This window comes from Prionailurus bengalensis, chromosome D2 (genome assembly GCF_016509475.1).
Source record: "Prionailurus bengalensis isolate Pbe53 chromosome D2, Fcat_Pben_1.1_paternal_pri, whole genome shotgun sequence".
NCBI classification, from domain to species: Eukaryota; Metazoa; Chordata; class Mammalia; order Carnivora; family Felidae; genus Prionailurus; species Prionailurus bengalensis.
Window position 1 is genome coordinate 62,161,492 of NC_057351.1, and position 18,561 is coordinate 62,180,052.

Genomic DNA, 18,561 nt, shown 5'->3' on the forward strand with positions numbered 1-18,561 from the left:
CAAAATCTATAAGGAACTTATCAAACCCAACACCCAAAAAACCAGAATAATCCGGTGAAGAAATGGGCAGAGGACATGAATAGACACTTTTCCAAAGAAGACATCCAGATGGCTAAGAGACACATGAAAAGATGCTCAACATCACTCATCATCAGGGAAATACAAACCAAAACCACAATGAAATACCACCTCACATCTGACAGAACGGCTAACATTAACAACTCAGGAAGCAACAGATACTGATGAGGATGTGAAGAAAGGGGAACCCTTTTGCACTGTTGGTGGGAATGCAAACTGGTGCAGCCGCTCTGGAAAACAGTATGGAGGTTCCTCAAAAAGTTAAAAATAGAACTACTCATGACCCAGCAATTGCACTACTAGGTATTTATCCAAAAGATACAAAAATGCTGATTTCAAGGGGCACATGCACCCCAATGTTTATAGCAGCACTATCAGCAATAGCCAAATTATGGAAAGAGCCCAGATGTCCATCAACTAATGAATGGATAAGAAGATGTGAGATACATATACAATGGAAATTACTCGGTGGTCAAATAGAATGAAATCCTACCACTTGCAACAACATGGATGAAAGTAGAGTGTATTATGCTAAGTGAAATAAGTCAGTCAGAGAAAGACAAATATCATATGATTTCACTCATATGTGGAATTTAAGGAACAAAACATAGGGGCAGGGGAGGAAAAATAAAATAAGATAAAAATAGGGAGGCAAACCATGAGGGACTCTTAACTATAGAGTAAACACTGACGGTTGATGGAGGGGTGAGTTGAATCAGGGTGATGGGCGTTAAAAAGGGCACTTGCTGGGCTGAGAACTGGATGTTATAGATAAATGATCAATCACTAAATTCTACTCCTGAAACCAATACTATACTATAAGTTAACTAACTTGAATCCAAATAAAAAATAAATTAATTTAAAAAATTATAACAAATCTGCATTTAAATGCATTTCCATATAAAGAAATATAAATATATATTTTTAAATTGGAAAATATCCTTCATCTTTGCTCCTGTTCTCCTTGTTCGAAGGAATAGTTTTGTAGATGGTAGCTTGTTTCACCCTGGAGCCTGTAGTGGGATGGGTTTATTAATCATTGAATGAATCGGAAGACTCTTTTTATAAACAGTGCTTCACCCATCGGCCTCATGGCCCCATGTTAGCAAGGCTTCAGTGTAGCTCTATTTGGTACATCATGACATTGATCCTCATCAAAAGATTATGACCCTATGAGTGGGGTCCAAGGTGGAGCTAAACTGCCTTCTATAAAATTCTGCTTTAGATAAAGCAATGTCCTATGCAAAAGATCAATTGTTCCTAATTCCCTAGAGTTTGACTTGGTTATTATTTGTTTCAATTATGCCCTCCATCATCATACATGTACAGCTCCAAAGAAGTGTCATAATAAAATGAAGGGCAATAGAGCTGGTATTTGGTCCTGTACCAGCACAGCTGGCAGCTGGCAAACATGAAAGATGATTAAAGGGCTTCTACCCTAGAGAGTCTGCTCTAAACGGGGAATCCCAAGTCTGGATAGCTTTGGACCATTGATTATAGAAAGGTGATTGGTTGCTTTGGACTTCCTATGAAACCAGGGTGACTTTTTTTTCCCTGGCATTTGCCATTGAGGCAAGAATGAGGAACAGAAAAAGGATGTCTGCTTAATCTATTTGAGGTTATCCAATGGTGCCTCGGCTGGATAATTTTGGCCTATCATTAGGCCTGCTTGACATTCTTTAGAAAAATACGACAGCTCAAATGTGGAGTTTCAGCCTCTTGCCTTTTTAGCCTCATATTTGAATCATGTTTCACACAGGTCTCTGGATTTCATGCATCTGAAGTTCGCAAACCAAAACCGTGGAGGGAAGGGCAGATTTTCTAGTACCTTTGAGGCTCCAAGAGACATTTAGCCTCTTATTGTTGGGCTCTACAAAGCTTCGTGGGCCCTAATTTCTCCTGGAAGGGCAAGCCCCAGCCTGTGTTTTAGACCGTGATACGCCTTTTGACAGGACAGCCCAATTTACTACTTCTCCAAGATGACAAAGAGTTGTCCATAATGGATCACCCTTGTCCCCGTTCATCCCCCCTCAAAAGAAACATCTTGCTCCTTCCATATTTCTTTTCCTTTTTCAGTTGCTCCCAGGCCTTACTGACTTCTCAGGATTCTAGACATTGTCAGCACATTATGGTTATGACAGAATGTCAATAGTCCTCTGAGACATTGCTGCATGTGCGTTCATCTGCCCATTCTGTCCCAGCCTTGTTCATCAGTGCTGACGGAGCCCTCTCATTTGGAGTGTCCTAACAAGCCCCTGATTCTGCCTCGTCACCTTCAAATCATCCCACATCAGTCTGACAGCACTTTGATTCCTGGTGAATAATTCAGCAGCAGATTCTCTATGTCCAGAGCCCAGCATCACATTAGCAACTGGCTTCAGGGCACCTTATCCTTTTACTTAGTGGACTTTCTAGGGTGACCTGGATGGGAGCTGCCACATAGACAGAGAGGGGGAGGGAAAGAAAGCCTAATTATTCTCACGACTAGAAAACTTTAGGTGGTCCTATTAGTCTTAGATGTAAACAGATGATTTCTGTGAAACCCAGTGAATGTTGGGATCATGTACGAATGGGTGAAACACCTGTGAGTATGGTTCTTGAGATATGATTTATACCTGCAGCCAAATTGGATGATATCTATTCCGTAAACACCTATCACAAAACCGTATGATTGTGGAGGCAGTGACTAAAGGGTGTGTCCCGTCATTGCATTACAATTACAACTTCATACCACTGGTAACACTTTCAGAGCCGTGGATACCTCAGGTCCCACCTAGAACATTGCTTGATGGGCTTTTGGGAGCCCAGCAATTGTTACCATCTTTCCTGGGTGAGACAGCTCAGATTTATAGCTGCTAAATGCATTAGGCTCAAGGTGTTTTGTTGATGTTAACATTTGCTGCCATAGTCTAATGCCACATCTTGTTTACAGCCCATAAATTTATGACATAAGGGGATCACTCAGAATTTTGATATATTATGGGAAAAAAACCACACAGCAATGCCAAACGCGTGAACGGTTTTACATTTCAGACAGATACTTTTACACACCGTTGATTGCATTTTAATATAACAGGGGTTTCATTTTGTTCTGCTGATGGATTCCGATCAGCTCTTGGCACTTAGGAACAGGGAAGTGAATGTTGCACATCTGGGAAAATAAAAGTTTTATTAAAGAAAACATGAGCCAAACAGGTATTTATGGCTGCCTTCACTGTCACCTTAACTGATTAAAGAAAGAGAGAGGCTGGTTCTTTGCTTTCTTTCCCAACAGGATTGCCAAAGTGGTAAGTATTAGACCAGATCTTTTCTCAATTAGTATTTGCTTTTGCTTATCCCTGTACCAAAAACATATTCGTGAATGAACAAACGAAATGTCATAAAAGAAACCTTTGGTTTCACAGTAGCCGGATGCCTTTAGTTTGTGACATTACACGTCTATTACTAGGTGTGCAGTATCTTCTACTGTTTGGATAAGCTTGAGGTATGGAGTTAATGACTCTTAGCCTCCGTGAGTCCAACCTAACTAGAGTTGGGTTGGGTCACAGGCGTTTGCAAATATGGGGCTTTCTGTCATCCCAGTGAACTTTCTGGATGGGTGGAGGTGGTAGTGGTGGTGGTGGTGGTGGGGCTCCCAATACTTCCTTGAAGGAAAAATTTATTAGTTTCTCACTGTCATTTGCCAGCCAGCAAACCATTGAAAAGTTGGAGCCTTACTATCATCTTGTCATCCCCCTTGTGTTTCCAGGCATGCGTAATAACAGAGCTCTATTCTTATTTGTTACTTTTTGTGCTGAGCCCGTCTGTGATAAAAACCTGTCCTTCCCATGTGGAAGTGGAACCTCTCAAAGACATACTTTTGTTTCCTTTAATATGAATCCCTCTGTGGCTCCCCATTGTAGACTCTGTCCAGTGTGTGGCACACAAAACCTTTCCCAGTCTGGTTCAGCTTTACCTCCTGCTGTTCCCTACCTAACACTAATCCAGCCACACTCGATGTTGGCTGTGTGGTGAACACACCAGGTACTTTACAGTTTGCATGCTTGGCTGTTTAATGCCTTCCCCCAACACAAGTCTCTGCATTTAGGAACTTATCTGTCAGTTGCCAAGGCTCCAACTGGTTCTTCCCTCTAACCCCTGGGCAGGCAGGAATTAGAAACTCCCATGTCCTTTTTCACTCAGTAGATAGCATTTGCACATTGTGGTGTGGTTTTATTTGTTATTTCTAATAGATGATGAATCTTTCAAGTTTTATTCTTGTATTTCACTTACAACCATTGGGCGGTGATAGCAGTGGGGCTACAGGGTTTGGAATCAGAAGATCTGGGTTGGAATCCAAACTCTGCTACTTACTAGCTGTGTGACCGTGTGCAAGTTAATTTGCTTTTCTTTGTCTCTTACGGATCACATTTGTTTTTTTTTTTAATGTTTATTTATTTTTGAGACAGAGAGAGACAGAGCATGAACGGGGGAGGGGCAGAGAGAGAGGGAGACACAGAATCGGAAGCTGGCTCCAGGCTCTGAGCCATCAGCCCAGAGCCTGACGCGGGGCTCGAACTCACGAAATGTGAGATCATGACCTGAGCCCAAGTCCGACCCTTAACCGACTGAGCCACTCAGACGCCCTTTTTTATTTTTATTTTTTAACGTTTATTTATTTTTGAGACAGAGAGTCTTACGGATCACATTTGTAAACTGGGGACAAGAGTAGCTATGTAAGATGCCTGGTATCAAAATGCCTGAGATATTGTAGGTCACAAACATACTTGTGGAATTGGAGTGAATGTGTCCTTTGATGAGAGGTATTTTCTTTCTGAAACTGACTAGTCCACGGCACCCTGTCTCCATCACTCTTACGATTTCCATGTGACCTCAAGAGCCTCAAGATCTGAGCTCTCCCCGGAAGTCTCCCTGACAACCATAGTCCTCTAACCTCCTATAACATCCATTCACTGTCTGTGTGCTAATAAAGATACTGAAAAATTGCTGCCTGGACTTGTTAATGTTCATATAATACTTGTATATCTTATCTTCTCATCTAGATTGGAAGCATCTTAGGGATAGGATCTATGTATCTTTTTGCACCATGACATCTCTTCTGTTCCATCAAGACATTTTATAAGACAGACACTTGGTTGTTATCTTTGTTAATTTAATTTTTGCTTGCAGTAGGCTTTATCTTTACAGTTGATATGCCCATGGTGTTCGGACCATTACAGGAAGTGATGCATGCAAAGACCCTCCCTCACCCCTCCATACCCCTACATCCTCCGCTGCACTATTCTTTGTGAATTCTCACCTTGTTTAGCTGGTGAGAGAAGTGCTGCTGAATACCAATGAAGCCTCTGCTACACATATATAGAAAAATGATGGAAATCCCTCAAGGGCACAACTCATAGAATAAACATGACCACTGTAATGTTCACTGCTGTTTCTTTACAGGCCTGTGTGTGTGTGTGTGTGTGTGTGTGTGTGAAGCTTGTTTTGCTTGTGAGAGTGATCAGGCCATATTAAGCAAAACATCAGAGGAAAGTATAAGAAGAACAACTCTACATCTGATCCTGGGCCCTGCAGTCCAGGCTGGTATTGCCACAGAGTGAACTTTGTCTGTACCTTTCGCTCTTTGTCAGGCCGAGCTGCAGAAGCTCAGACAACAAGCTCTGGAGACCAAGCACTTCATTGAAAAGCAGGAAGTGGAGGAGAGAAAGCTCCTGCGGATCATTGCTGAGGCCGATGGGGAGAGGCTGAGACAGAAGAAGGAATTAGACCAGGTAGGAACATCTCCTCACCAGACCTCATCAGCAAGCACAACTGTGTGATTCAGCTTTTCATGAATCCTCATTCTTTATGCTCTTACATTCTATTTATTGGAAGAACAGCAGCAGCAGAAGATCCGTCTTCTGTTGATTAATTATAAAATATTTGTTCATTATTCAAGTCATATTTATGAGCATTTACTGTCCTCCAGGCACTGGGGGTACACTGACCAACAAGAAAATAAGGTCCTTATTCTCAGGGAGTTTACATTCTAGTATAATATAAATGCTCACATATAATGGTAATTAAAAATGGCATAATTCCAGGGCTAGAAACTCAAATGCATAATTAGGGGGGTTAGAAACTTACATACTGTCAGAGGCACCTGGGTGGCTTAATCAGTTAACCATCTGACTCTTGATTTTGACTTGGTCATGATCTCACAGTTTGTGAGATAGGGCCCTGGGTTGGGCTTTGCACTGACAACTCAGAGAAGTCTGCTTGGGATTCTCTCTCTGCCTCTCTGTCTCTGCCCCTCCCCAACTCGTTCTTTCTCTCTCTCAAAATAAATAAACAGAAAAAAAAAAAAGAAAGAAACTTAAATAAGCTTTCAGAGATTTGGGAGAGTGAAAAAAGAAGTTGCCGGTGTAAGACAGTAAGGAGTGGTGGAAACTGGTAAGAGCTAGCCCATCATTAAGTCATTCAAATTTTAACATTTATAGGGGCGCCTGGGTGGCTCAGTCAGTTAAGCATCTGACTCTTGATTTTGGCTCAGGTATTGATCTCATGGTTTGCGAGTTTGAGCCCTGAGTTGGGCTCTTCACTGACAATGCAGAGCCTGTTTGGGATTCTTTTTATCCCTCTCTTTCTGCCCCTCCCCCATTCATGTGTGCACACGTGCGTTCTCTCTCTCTCTCTCTCTCTCTCTCTCTCTCTTTCTCTCTCTGTCAAAATAAACAAATACACTTAAAAATTTAATATTTATAAAATAATGGGTTGGGAAAAAACCAAACTGATGGACCAAGAATTATTGGATGATGATGATGATGATGATTGATGATTTGTCGTACCCTTTCTCTTTCCAAAGGGACTGCAAATGCATGGAAGGAGCTCAGTGTTGACTGTCTAGCAGGGTCTTTCCAGTGCCCTGCCCACTGGGTACCTAGCATACAGGGGCATTTGAGGCATCTTTGACAGAATGAAAGAGGCTGCCATAATGTAAAGTGAGACTTTTTGTTCCCTGACAGCCATGCCTTTCCTGATTTTTCTAGGTCATCAGCGAGAGAGATATTCTCGGGTCTCAGCTTGTCCGGCGCAATGACGAATTGGCTTTGCTCTATGAGAAGATCAAGATCCAACAGTCCGTGCTGAATAAAGGCGAGAGCCAGTACAACCAGAAGGTGGAGGACATGAGAATTCTCAAACTTGAGATTAAGAAACTTCGCCGGGAAAAGGGGATTCTTGCCAGGAGTGTGGCAAATGTTGATGAACTCAGGTAATAGAAGACCTTTCAGAGCTGAGGGCACAGTAGCCTGAGGGGAGCTCCTGAAATGACCTTATGTTCATGCTTGTGTGTCATGGAAAGTCTTTCTCAAGTTGTACAAAATAATTTTTTATATGATGAAATTATTAACAAATAATGAGAACAACTTTTCCGTAATTCAGAATCTATGTTGTGCCCATTCTATGTCACAAAAGAATGGACTCATTTCCTCTCAGGGAAATATAAGTGAGGGCAAAAAGATTTTTTTAGAAATGTATTCTGGATTTATTTATTTATTTATTTATTTATTTATTTATTTATATATATATGAAATTTATTGACCAATTGGTTTCCATACAACACCCAGTGCTCATCCCAAAAGGTGCCCTCCTCAATACCCATCACCCACCCTCCCCTCCCTCCCACCCCCCATCAACCCTCAGTTTGTTCTCAGTTTTTAACAGTCTCTTATGCTTTAGCTCTCTCCCACTCTAACCCCCCCCTTTTTTTTTTCCTTCCCCTCCCCCATGGATTCCTGTTAAGTTTCTCAGGATCCACATAAGAGTGAAACCATATGGTATCTGTCTTTCTCTGTATGGCTTATTTCACTTAGCATCACACTCTCCAGTTCCATCCACGTTGCTACAAAAGGCCATATTTCATTTTTTTCTCATTGCCACGTAATATTCCATTGTGTATATAAACCACAATTTCTTGATCCATTCATCAGTTGATGGACATTTAGGTTCTTTCCATAATTTGGCTATTGTTGAGAGTGCTGCTATGAACATTGGGGTACAAGTGGCCCTATGCATCAGTACTCCTGTATCCCTTGGATAAATTCCTAGCAGTGCTATTGCTGGGTCATAGGGTAGGTCTATTTTTAATTTTCTGAGGAACCTCCACACTGCTTTCCAGAGCGGCTGCACCAATTTGCATTCCCACCAACAGTGCAAGAGGGTTCCCGTTTCTCCACATCCTCTCCAGCATCTATAGTCTCCTGATTTGTTCATTTTGGCCACTCTGACTGGCGTGAGGTGATACCTGAGTGTGGTTTTGATTTGTATTTCCCTGATAAGGAGCGATGCTGAACATCTTTTCATGTGCCTGTTGGCCATCCGGATGTCTTCTTTAGAGAAGTGTCTATTCATGTTTTCTGCCCATTTCTTCACTGGGTTATTTGTTTTTCGGGTGTGGTTTGGTGAGCTCTTTATAGATTTTGGATACTAGCCCTTTGTCCGATATGTCATTTGCGAATATCTTTTCCCATTCTGTTGGTTGCCTTTTAGTTTTGTTGGTTGTTTCCTTTGCTGTGCAGAAGCTTTTTATCTTCATAAGGTCCCAGTAATTCACTTTTGCTTTTAATTCCCTTGCCTTTGGGGATGTGTCGAGTAAGAGATTGCTACGGCTGAGGTCAGAGAGGTCTTTTCCTGCTTTCTCCTCTAAGGTTTTGATGGTTTCCTGTCTCACATTTAGGTCCTTTATCCATTTTGAGTTTATTTTTGTGAATGGTGTGAGAAAGTGGTCTAGTTTCAACCTTCTGCATGTTGCTGTCCAGTTCTCCCAGCACCATTTGTTAAAGAGGCTGTCTTTTTTCCATTGGATGTTCTTTCCTGCTTTGTCAAAGATGAGTTGGCCATACGTTTGTGGGTCTAGTTCTGGGGTTTCTATTCTATTCCATTGGTCTATGTGTCTGTTTTTGTGCCATGTATTCTGGATTTAAAAAAAAAAAGAAATTTGAAAACAGACCACAGACAAACTAGTTACAATGCAGAAAATAATTTCCCCCAATGAGGTGTTTAGACTTCCTTTAAGAAGGCAGTGTGTTGGGGCGCCTGGGTGGCGCAGTCGGTTAAGCGTCCGACTTCAGCCAGGTCACGATCTCGCGGTCCAGGAGTTCGAGCCCCGCGTCGGGCTCTGGGCTGATGGCTCAGAGCCTGGAGCCTGTTTCCGATTCTGTGTCTCCCTCTCTTTCTGCCCCTCCCCCGTTCATGCTCTGTCTCTCTCTGTCCCCAAAATAAATAAACGTTGAAAAAAAAATTAAAAAAAAAAAAAAAAAAAAAAAAAAAAAAAAAAAGAAGGCAGTGTGCAAGCAATGGATCAGCAACATTTACATTCGGTCCTGGGAACATTTGCACATCTTTTTTCTTGGAATTATATACAGAATGAAAAGAAGAGAAAAATTTAATTTTATCACGATTTGAAAAACTCTGTTTCCTTAGAAGGCAGCCAAATTTTATGTCTCACTCTTGATTTATCTTCCGCAGCTTTTACTTTAGCTTAGTGTGCCTTCTTCTTGCCTTAAATCTTACATTATACAAGATCTACTTCCCCTTTGGGAAAACATCACCATGTTTTATATAGGCAATTGCAGGAAACCAAATAAGAGGACTGGTGTTGTTTCAGTAGCTATCCCTATTCCCCCCAGACTTGTAGATGAACAGTATCCTTGACCACCTTGGGACAAGGACACGGTTTGCATCTGCTTCTTAAATGAATTAAGTTAGAAGATAGTTTTGATATTTAGATGCAGTGAATATATTCAGGAATAGCAAGAGAAGTTGCCACTATCCAGGATGGATCAATACTTTTTATTATTTTTTTTAGAGTCGCTCGTATTTCAGGTGATGAAAGTAGTACAAATTCATTGTAGAAAATGTGGGAAATGAAGAAAAAATATAAAGAAAGGATTAGAAAATCACTCATAAGTTTACTAACCAGAGATACCAACCATTGACATTTCGAAGACAAATGGATTCATTCTAAGTAGCTATTGAATGATCTCAAAGATCATCACTAAACTTGCCAGCCATGAGTTATTTTTGTTATATACACAAAGGACCAAATTCTACCCATTCCTTGTCAGTATGACTGGTTTGTTGGTAATAGATTTTATTTTTCTTTTCAATGGGAGGACAACTTAGGAAGGATATTGGAGGCAAGCAGGCATGAATTCCAATCTCAGACTTGCCACCCACAAGCTGTGTGACCTTGGGCAAATCATCACACTTCTCTGAGCTTTAGGCTTGTAGCTAAACTTAAACACGGAAACAAACACAATGTGCCTAGCACAGGGTCTAGTACAAAATAAGCTGTCAGTGACAGTAGCTAATACTCCTGCCCTCCTGTCTGACGGCGCTCTAGATAATCGAAGTGTTAAAAATATGCTTTTAATTCTAAGCAGCTTGTTCTGAGCTCCCTGTTGAGTGAACATCGTGCAGTTAATTCTAATGGTTTGTCTTGCTAATGAGGGGAAGTTGTATTATTGGTTTAAATGAAACAATTAAGTAAAAGAGATGGCTTGGTATTAGTAATCTGCACACCCACAGCAGACGAGGACAGATAATAATATCCTTGTTGCCCGTATCAGTGTGAGTGTTTGCTTCTTCTCCGCCCCCCAGCAAAGCGTCTTGTTCAATAGGGTGGCAGCCAGCTCACAGGGTACTGCGAATGGCTATCGCACAGTACCTATTAGCTGGAGATTTCCGCAGTTTGGAGAAGTAGGTTTGAGCCAGAGCTAGCTCTTCAGGACCGTTGCAGCCATCTGTGTAGTTGTGGAACATGAAATAAAATATCGCTCCCAACTCGGTGTTTCTCAATCCTGGCTGTACCTTAGAATTACCAGGAGGACTTTAAAACCTATGAAACCTGGGTGCCTGGGTGGCTCAGTCAGTTAAGCGTCTGACTGGCTCAGGCCATGATCTCATGGTTCGTAGGTTCGAGCCCCGCGTCGGACTCTGTGTTGCCAGCTTGGAGCCTGCTTTGGATTCTGTATCTCCCTCTCTATGCTCCTCCCCTGCTTGCACTCTGTCTCTGTCTCTCAAAAATAAATAAACACTAAAAAAATAAAAAAAACCCACAACAACAACTATGAAACCCAAGTAACATGCTAGATGAATTAAGGCAGAATCCCTGTGGGATTTGGGCTAGGCAAAGGTAGGTTGTAAGGCTCTCCCAGGTGATTCCAGGGTGCAGGCGGGTACAATGCACCACCCTGATTGGTGTCAGGTTAACACCGGAGCCTCAGTGTCTTGCAGTCAGGTGCTGTATTTTGAAGCAGAACATAAAAGATATATTGTTCTTTATATGGAGATATTTAGAAGCATTGAAAGGTATATTAAAATTCTCATAATTTACTTCCTCCCTGTTCTTTCCATACACTTCTAAATTCCTTGGGTATTCAGAATCATGATTCTGAAGCTCTGGTCCTTTCATTAAAGAGAAAGCTGGAGTCTGCTCTCTGTAGGGATTGGTAACATCTGTGTCTGGCTCAGATTGGGGGCTGGTCTTGGTTCACAGAAGTCTCCCTCATTCCAACTTTTTATGTAAGATGTAGTGTGTAGATAGCCACATAAAGACATGATTTTCAAATGGGAGGAGAATTTCTCTGCAAAAGAAAGTTCATCTTTTTTAGGCAGGAGTTTTTTCACATGCAAAGAGAATTCTTGAAGGAGAGGACGCGATGCCGAGCCCTGGAGGAGGAACTGGAGAACCCCATGAACGTGCACAGATGGAGGAAGCTTCAGGTAACACCTGGCAGAGCTTTCCTCTCTTCCCCGAATCTCTTCTTCTGCCCTGCACGGTGTCCTAGCTAAAGCACAGTAAGAAGCTTGGTTTTATTTAATCCTATGCAAATTGTTACCTAACATGTAAGGCTGGATCGAATGTCAGTTTGGTTGTTCCAAACCCAGATAGTTTACTTGGGTTTTGTTTAAAAAGTCTTGGACAAGGGGGTCTGTGTGGCTCAGTCAGTTGAACACTCAGCTCTTGATCCTGGGGGTCGTGGAATCTAGTGTTGTGTCAGCCTCTGCACTGAACATGGAGTCTGCTTAAGATTCTCTCTCTCCCCTTCTCCCTCTTTCCCCGACCCTATCTCAAAAAAAAAAAAAAAAAAAAAAAAAAGTCTTGGTCAAAATCCCTTCTGTTTAAAGAAAACGCAGGGAAAGATGTGAACTTGCCTCACCAATTGACATTTTTCTTGTTAAAGTAGTTTTGGTCAACCAGTTATCCTGAGGCTGCCTGTCTTGGATTGGTAATTGCCTTTAGCTATATTGGCCACAAGCGTCTATGCTGTCTTTCAGTTGGTCTTTGCATTCTTTGATTTCCTGCAGGAAATAAGGCCTCTTTTTTTTTTTTTTTTTTTTTTCTTTTGAAGGACTAGCATTGTGTTAGCCAAACCCTTTCTCTTAGGATCTGGGGACATAGCCGAAGTCTCACTCTCAGGTGACGGATAACAAACCTCATATTTTATTTTATGATTTCCTGATAGATGTTCCCACCAGCCCTGCAGATAACAGTTAAAGACAAGCTCTGCTTTATTCAAGGAAAGACGGCCATCTCTGATGGTTGTGCCCAGCCACGTGGGTGCCAGGAGGGGCTTGGGCTACACGAACAATTAGGGTTTGGGAAGGATACAAGTACACGATGTAAGAAAGAGCAATCAGCCAAGTCAGTTTTTGGTTTTCATTTCTATTTTTTTTCCTTTTAATGAAGAAACCATTAAAGATAATGCATTATAAATTGTTAGGTAAACATGAGGCCTGAATTTTAACAACATCTAGTCTTGCCAGATGAATGTGTGCCAAATCTAGTCCCAGTTTGTGGATATCAGTTGGCACTGCTTAGTATTTCTTAAGCAAAGTCAAAGTCAGTGAAATGTTTTCTTCCCACCTCTTCTCGACCCTCATTTATTCCTCTTTAAATGCCAAGAGTGGTGTCATTTACTAAACTAACAATAATATGGATGTGTCTGGGGAAGTAGAGCTAAAGACTTAAAATTCATTTACTGTCACATTAGTTTATTCCATGTGTTTTCAAGCAGATCTTTAAAGTTTCCAATTCCATGTCAATTTCTATTTAAAAATTAGAAAATATTGGGGAGGCAGATGAAAATATTTAGCTGCTAGATTAATTCAAAATGTCAGTACAGTTGAAAGCAGAGCTTTGGCTCAAAGTCGAGAGGACAGATTATCAATTTATAATTGTAGAGTTTGTTCGAATTTGTACAATTCAAAGGTGCATCAAACCTTTACAGATTGATAACCCCATTTGAGAGCTAAATGCCCTGGTCGTGTTTTGCTGCCAATGATTAGCAGAAGTCTACGTCCTAGAAACCTTCCCCATCTTAGGCTATAATGAATCTTCTTGTTGGCAATTACCAAAGGAGAATCCTGAGTTTGAATACATTAGGGAACCCTGTGTCATTCATTTGGAAACAGAGGGCATAGGAAGAAAAGCCTCAGAACATAGTAATGAAGAACCACAGGCTTTAGAGCCAGGCATGTCTGGGCTTGAATCCAGCTCTGACCCTCACTGGTATGGGTAAATGACTTAATCCTCTGAGCCTCATTTCCCTTATCTGTAAAAGGGGAAGACTAATACTGTCTCTTAGGACTGTCATGTGCCTAAAATTTGATACTGTACAAAAAGCACTTAGCATGGTGTCTGAACGGTGGCAAAGAATCAGGTAAAATGCACGGTAGCTATCATTATTGTTATTATTAGTATTATCCCACTGGTGGAATAAGCATATTTGCTGTCCACTTATTGGCTAGCTAGAGCCAGTAGATAAGACATTAGCCAAGCTTCAATCTTTTTTGATGGCCGTTGCCATCTGTTATGCTTTCTTAGTTTTTTGGTTCTAATTCTCTCTGAGTTGGGTCTGCAGGTTTGCAATAAATTTTAACAAAACAATAATTACTTTACACAGGGACCTCAGTGCTTTGAACTAATGATAGCTCAGCTGCTTTATTTTGTTCCCTTTGAACAGGCCAGTGACCCCAGTACCTATGAGCTGATACAGAAAATTCATACCCTGCAGAAGCGTCTCATCAGCAAGACAGAGGAGGTGGTTGAAAAAGAGCTGCTCCTGCAGGTAGTACTTTCGTTTTCTGTACTCACTGAGCAAGCATGTTTTCTGGGCATCACCATCTCCAGGACTGTTTTTCGAATTTGCTAGCTGGCAGCATTGCATGCCCCATTTTAAACTGTAGATGGCAACAGTGACTCACACACAGAGAACAAACAACATGATTAATTGCTCTTTTATGCTGCCATCACTGATATTTCAAGAATTCTGGAAAATTAAGTTGGGTAATGTGAGCTTTTATCCCTCACTTCTCTACAGTTTTATTTGTCAGATTCTTTTAAATACTTTTCTTTATATCTTCATATAATGGAAAATGCTATGATTTTGATTTTGAAAATAAGCTTTCACATAGAGCGCAGATGATCTGTCCTCTTGAAGATTTGTGAGATGCACTGGAAGGAAAGACTTCTTTTTGTGAATTGTATGCAATCAGTTATTCTGGAGCAATCAGGAATGGTAGCATCCTTTCAGGCCTGTGTCTTTGCGAGAATAAGCCGTCACCACCATTATCACCACCATGCCAAATACCGTGCGGGTGGCTTTCCCTACTGGTCTCGGTTCCTTTTCACAGTTTGGGGGCGTGGGAGTGGGTCTTATCACCCCCAATCAGCAGATGAGGAAGCCGGGCTCCCAGAATTCAGTGTGGACAAGAATGTTAGCTCCGGTGTTTGGTGGACTGAGTTGAATCCTGTCTTTGCCAATTTGCAGCTGCATGAGGGTAACCTCTCTGCACCTGGGATTCTTAACCTGGGATTCTGTTATTATGGGACAATAACAGAACCTGTGGAAAGGGACATTGTGAAGACGGAAAGAGCATAGTATTCTGCTTGGCACATAATGTCTAATGGACATTGGCAATTATTCTTATTATTTCTAATTCCAAAGCCTGTAATCTTAACTGCTGGGTTACCATTAGTAAGAGCAGGAACTTCTGTACGTGAGCAAGGGGTGTTTGCCCCTTCTCTTTTACACTTTACCTTAAAAAAGACATTTTCCCTGAAGTTGGGTATATGGTAAGTAGCTTTCCAGAACATAGCTATGCTGAGTGGCCCATGGGAGACAGTCCTCTTTCTTATAGATGAGACTTTGGAGTCAGAAAGATCTGGTCTTGAATCAGCTCCAGTGCTTTGTATCACATGACTTGGGAGACTTACATAAATTCTCCAAACCTCAGTTTCTCCATCTGTTAAATGGGGGCAATAATACTGAATTTCATTATGGGAGGAAGATACTCTCATTAGAGTATACAACTTAGAAATCCCGTTGTGAGGGTAACCACTTAGTGCATAGGCACTGGGGTCTGGCAGGCAGTCCGGGCTCTAAGCTTTGTGAAGCCACAGTCCCGTCCCAAGGCCACACAACCGGGAAGTGGCAAAGTGGGGACTCAAACTAGACAATCACCTCCAGAGCCCACACTTTCTACCACTGCATTACTTTGCCTCTCTCATTACTGCCTTGTTGGCTTTAAAAAGAAGATTTTGTGTTTGCCAAACCTCTGTGTTGTAAGCTTGTTTCGTATTTCATTGACTGCTCTAATTTTATTATTTCTTTCCTTCTATGGGCTTTGAATTTATTCTGTTCTTTTTCTACCTTCTGAAGACTGATGCTCAGCTCGCTAATGTTAAATCTACTTTTCTATTAGAAGCATTTACAGCTATAATACGTCTTCTAAATGATTTCTTGAGTTCCTCCCCACAGGTTTTGAGATACAGAATTTTCATTTTCATTTAGTTCTAAATATTTTCTGTTTTCAGAATTATTTCAGAATTATTTCTCCTTCGAGAGTAGTCTTAAAAAGTAGACACTATTCCTCCTATGGTAATAAAAAGTACAACTTTAAATTTCCAGATATACATACAGTTAAGCTATCTTTTAGTTACTGATTTCTCACTCTTTTTGCATTGTGGTCTGTATTCTACTGATTCTTTGGAATTTGTTGAAACTTGCTTTTGTGACCAGCTAAGGTGGTCAGTTTTTGTAACTGAAGCCTATGTGCTTGAAAGGGTGATGTACTCTCTAAAGGTTCAAGATTCAGGAGTCTCTATGATGTTTATCAGATCAGCCTTCTTTTTATTTTTTTATTTTTTAAATGTTTATTTATTTATTTTTGAGAGAGAGAGACAGAGCACGAGCAGGGGAGGAGCAGAGAGAGAAGGAGACACAGAATCCTAAACAGGCTCCAGGCTCCGAGCTGTCAGCAGAGAGCCTGACACAGGGCTCGAACTCACAAACCGTGAGATCATGACCTGAGCTGAAGCTGGATGCCCAACCAACTGAGCCACCCAGGCTCCCCAGATCAGCCTTCTTAATTGCATTGTCCAGATCTGTATCTTTCCTAATTTTTTTTGGCTGCATAATCAATGAAAGAAAGTTTAGAGATTTGTCTATTTCTCACTTTTTTTCTTTGCTTTAAGTATATTTTACATTATGTTCATAAGTTGAGTAAAAGGTTGCAATTGTTATTGCTCCCTGGTGAATTGTTCCTTTAATATTGTGGAAGAACCTTCCTCAATCCTTAATACTTTTACTTAAAGAATTGTCTGATATTAATTTAGCTCTACCTGGGGTGTTTGTGCATACGGTCTCTATACTTTTAAACTTTTGGTGTCTTTATATTTTAGGTGAGTCTCTTGTAATTAAAAAACATTTTTTTAAATGTTTATGTGTTTTTGAGAGAGAGAGTGCAAGAGAGTGAGTGGGAGCGGAGGAGGGGCAGAGAGAGAGGGAGACAAAGAATCTGAAGCAGGCTCCAGGCTCTGAACTGTCAACATAGAGCCCGATGTGAGGCTTGAACCCATGAATGTGGAATCGTGACCTAAGCTGAAGTCCCGCGCTTAACTGACTGAGCTACCCAGGGGCCCCTCTTGTAATTAAAAAAATTGAATCTGCTCTACAGTAAAACCTTGGAGCATAATTCGTTCTGGAAACATGCTTATAACCCAAAGCACTCGTATATCAAAGCAAATTTCCCCATAAGAAATAATGGAAACACAGATGATTCATTCTACAACCCAAAAATATTCATATAAAAATGATTACAATACTGTAATATAATATAAAATAATAATGAAAATACATAATATAAAGAAAAATAAATTAACCCGCACTTAACTTTGAAAGCCTTCGTGGCTGGTGTGAGGGAAACAAGAGAGAGGAGGGTTATTGTGTAGGACAACTTTCACTATCACTAACGGAATCACTGTTGGCTCAATGGAATCTTTTTCTGCATGGGGGCCATCGTATACACACTTACACGAATGTCAACAATAGTACAGTATTAATAAACTCTTGTCATATACTGTATTTAACGTAACTGGCAATAAGGCAGCAGAGGAAAGGGGCTCTATGTGCTGGAAGCCTGACATAGAATGAAGAAAGCATTCCTAAGCTTACTCTTGGATGGACAAGCAAAGGACTGTCCATAGGTGCTTTGAAGTGGCAAAAAATACACTAGTGCCAGTTGTGGGCACCTTCCAATATTTTGAAAAATCACTGATTTTGGAAAAACACCACAGCCTAAGACTGAGCATCTGAGTATGGGAGATGATCACCCACAATCCTGCAGAGAGAGAGAGAGAGAGAGAGAGGGAGAGAGAAGAGCCATTGGCTCAGAAGAACCATTGTGATCATGTGACATTCGGTGTCACATACTGCTCACATTGCAAGACATCACTTGTTTATCAAGTTAAAATTAAAAGTTTTAAATTTGTGGAATACTAGCAGAACAAGTTACAATCCAAAGTTTTACTATATTTGTCTTTTGATTGGTACATTTAATCCAGATAATTATTGATAATTTTAGGTTTATTTCTACCTACTTATTTTCTATTATTTACCCTGATTATTATTATTATTTTTTTGGTTTGAAAAAGGTCTGTTCCTGCTTTCTATTGGATTGAGTTTTCTTTATCCCCTCTTTTTTCCCTCTGCTGGTTACTTCTCTCTCCTCATTACTCCCTACTCTCCTTTTCCTGGTTTATTTTTTCTGAATTGCTGCCACCACTCAATGTAATTCTCATTTTCTGTTTCATGAATTTCCTCAAAAATTGAGCATGCGTAGTGGACGTCAAATCTAAACTAATCTACAGTTGATCCATATGCTTATTCCTAACAATACAAGGACCTGGAGTGCTTTAATGCTAAATACTCCAGTTCTGCCAGCATCAGCCAGCATCATGATTTTATAGAGTCAATGAATACTTATTCAGATTTACCAAGGTGTTTACCAGTTTGGTTTTTTTAATTTTTAAAAAGTATTTATTTATTTTGAGAGAGGGGCGGGTGAGGAGGGGCAGAGCGAGAGGAAGCAAGAGAGAATCCCAAGCAGTGCAGAGCCCGATGTGGGGCTCGATCTCATGAACTGTGAAATCATGAC

General features: G+C 40.8%; 1 protein-coding gene across 1 annotated transcript in view; it reads left to right on the plus strand.

The window, feature by feature from the left end:
- Positions 1 to 18,561, plus strand: part of CFAP58 (cilia and flagella associated protein 58) — a 107,446-nt gene that overhangs the window by 42,315 nt on the left and 46,570 nt on the right. The window contains exons 12-15 of the mRNA XM_043597459.1: positions 5,709 to 5,849; positions 7,107 to 7,330; positions 11,733 to 11,844; positions 14,088 to 14,192. Coding sequence (XP_043453394.1) covers positions 5,709 to 5,849; positions 7,107 to 7,330; positions 11,733 to 11,844; positions 14,088 to 14,192 — 582 coding nt within the window. The remainder of the gene's footprint in view (positions 1 to 5,708; positions 5,850 to 7,106; positions 7,331 to 11,732; positions 11,845 to 14,087; positions 14,193 to 18,561) is intronic.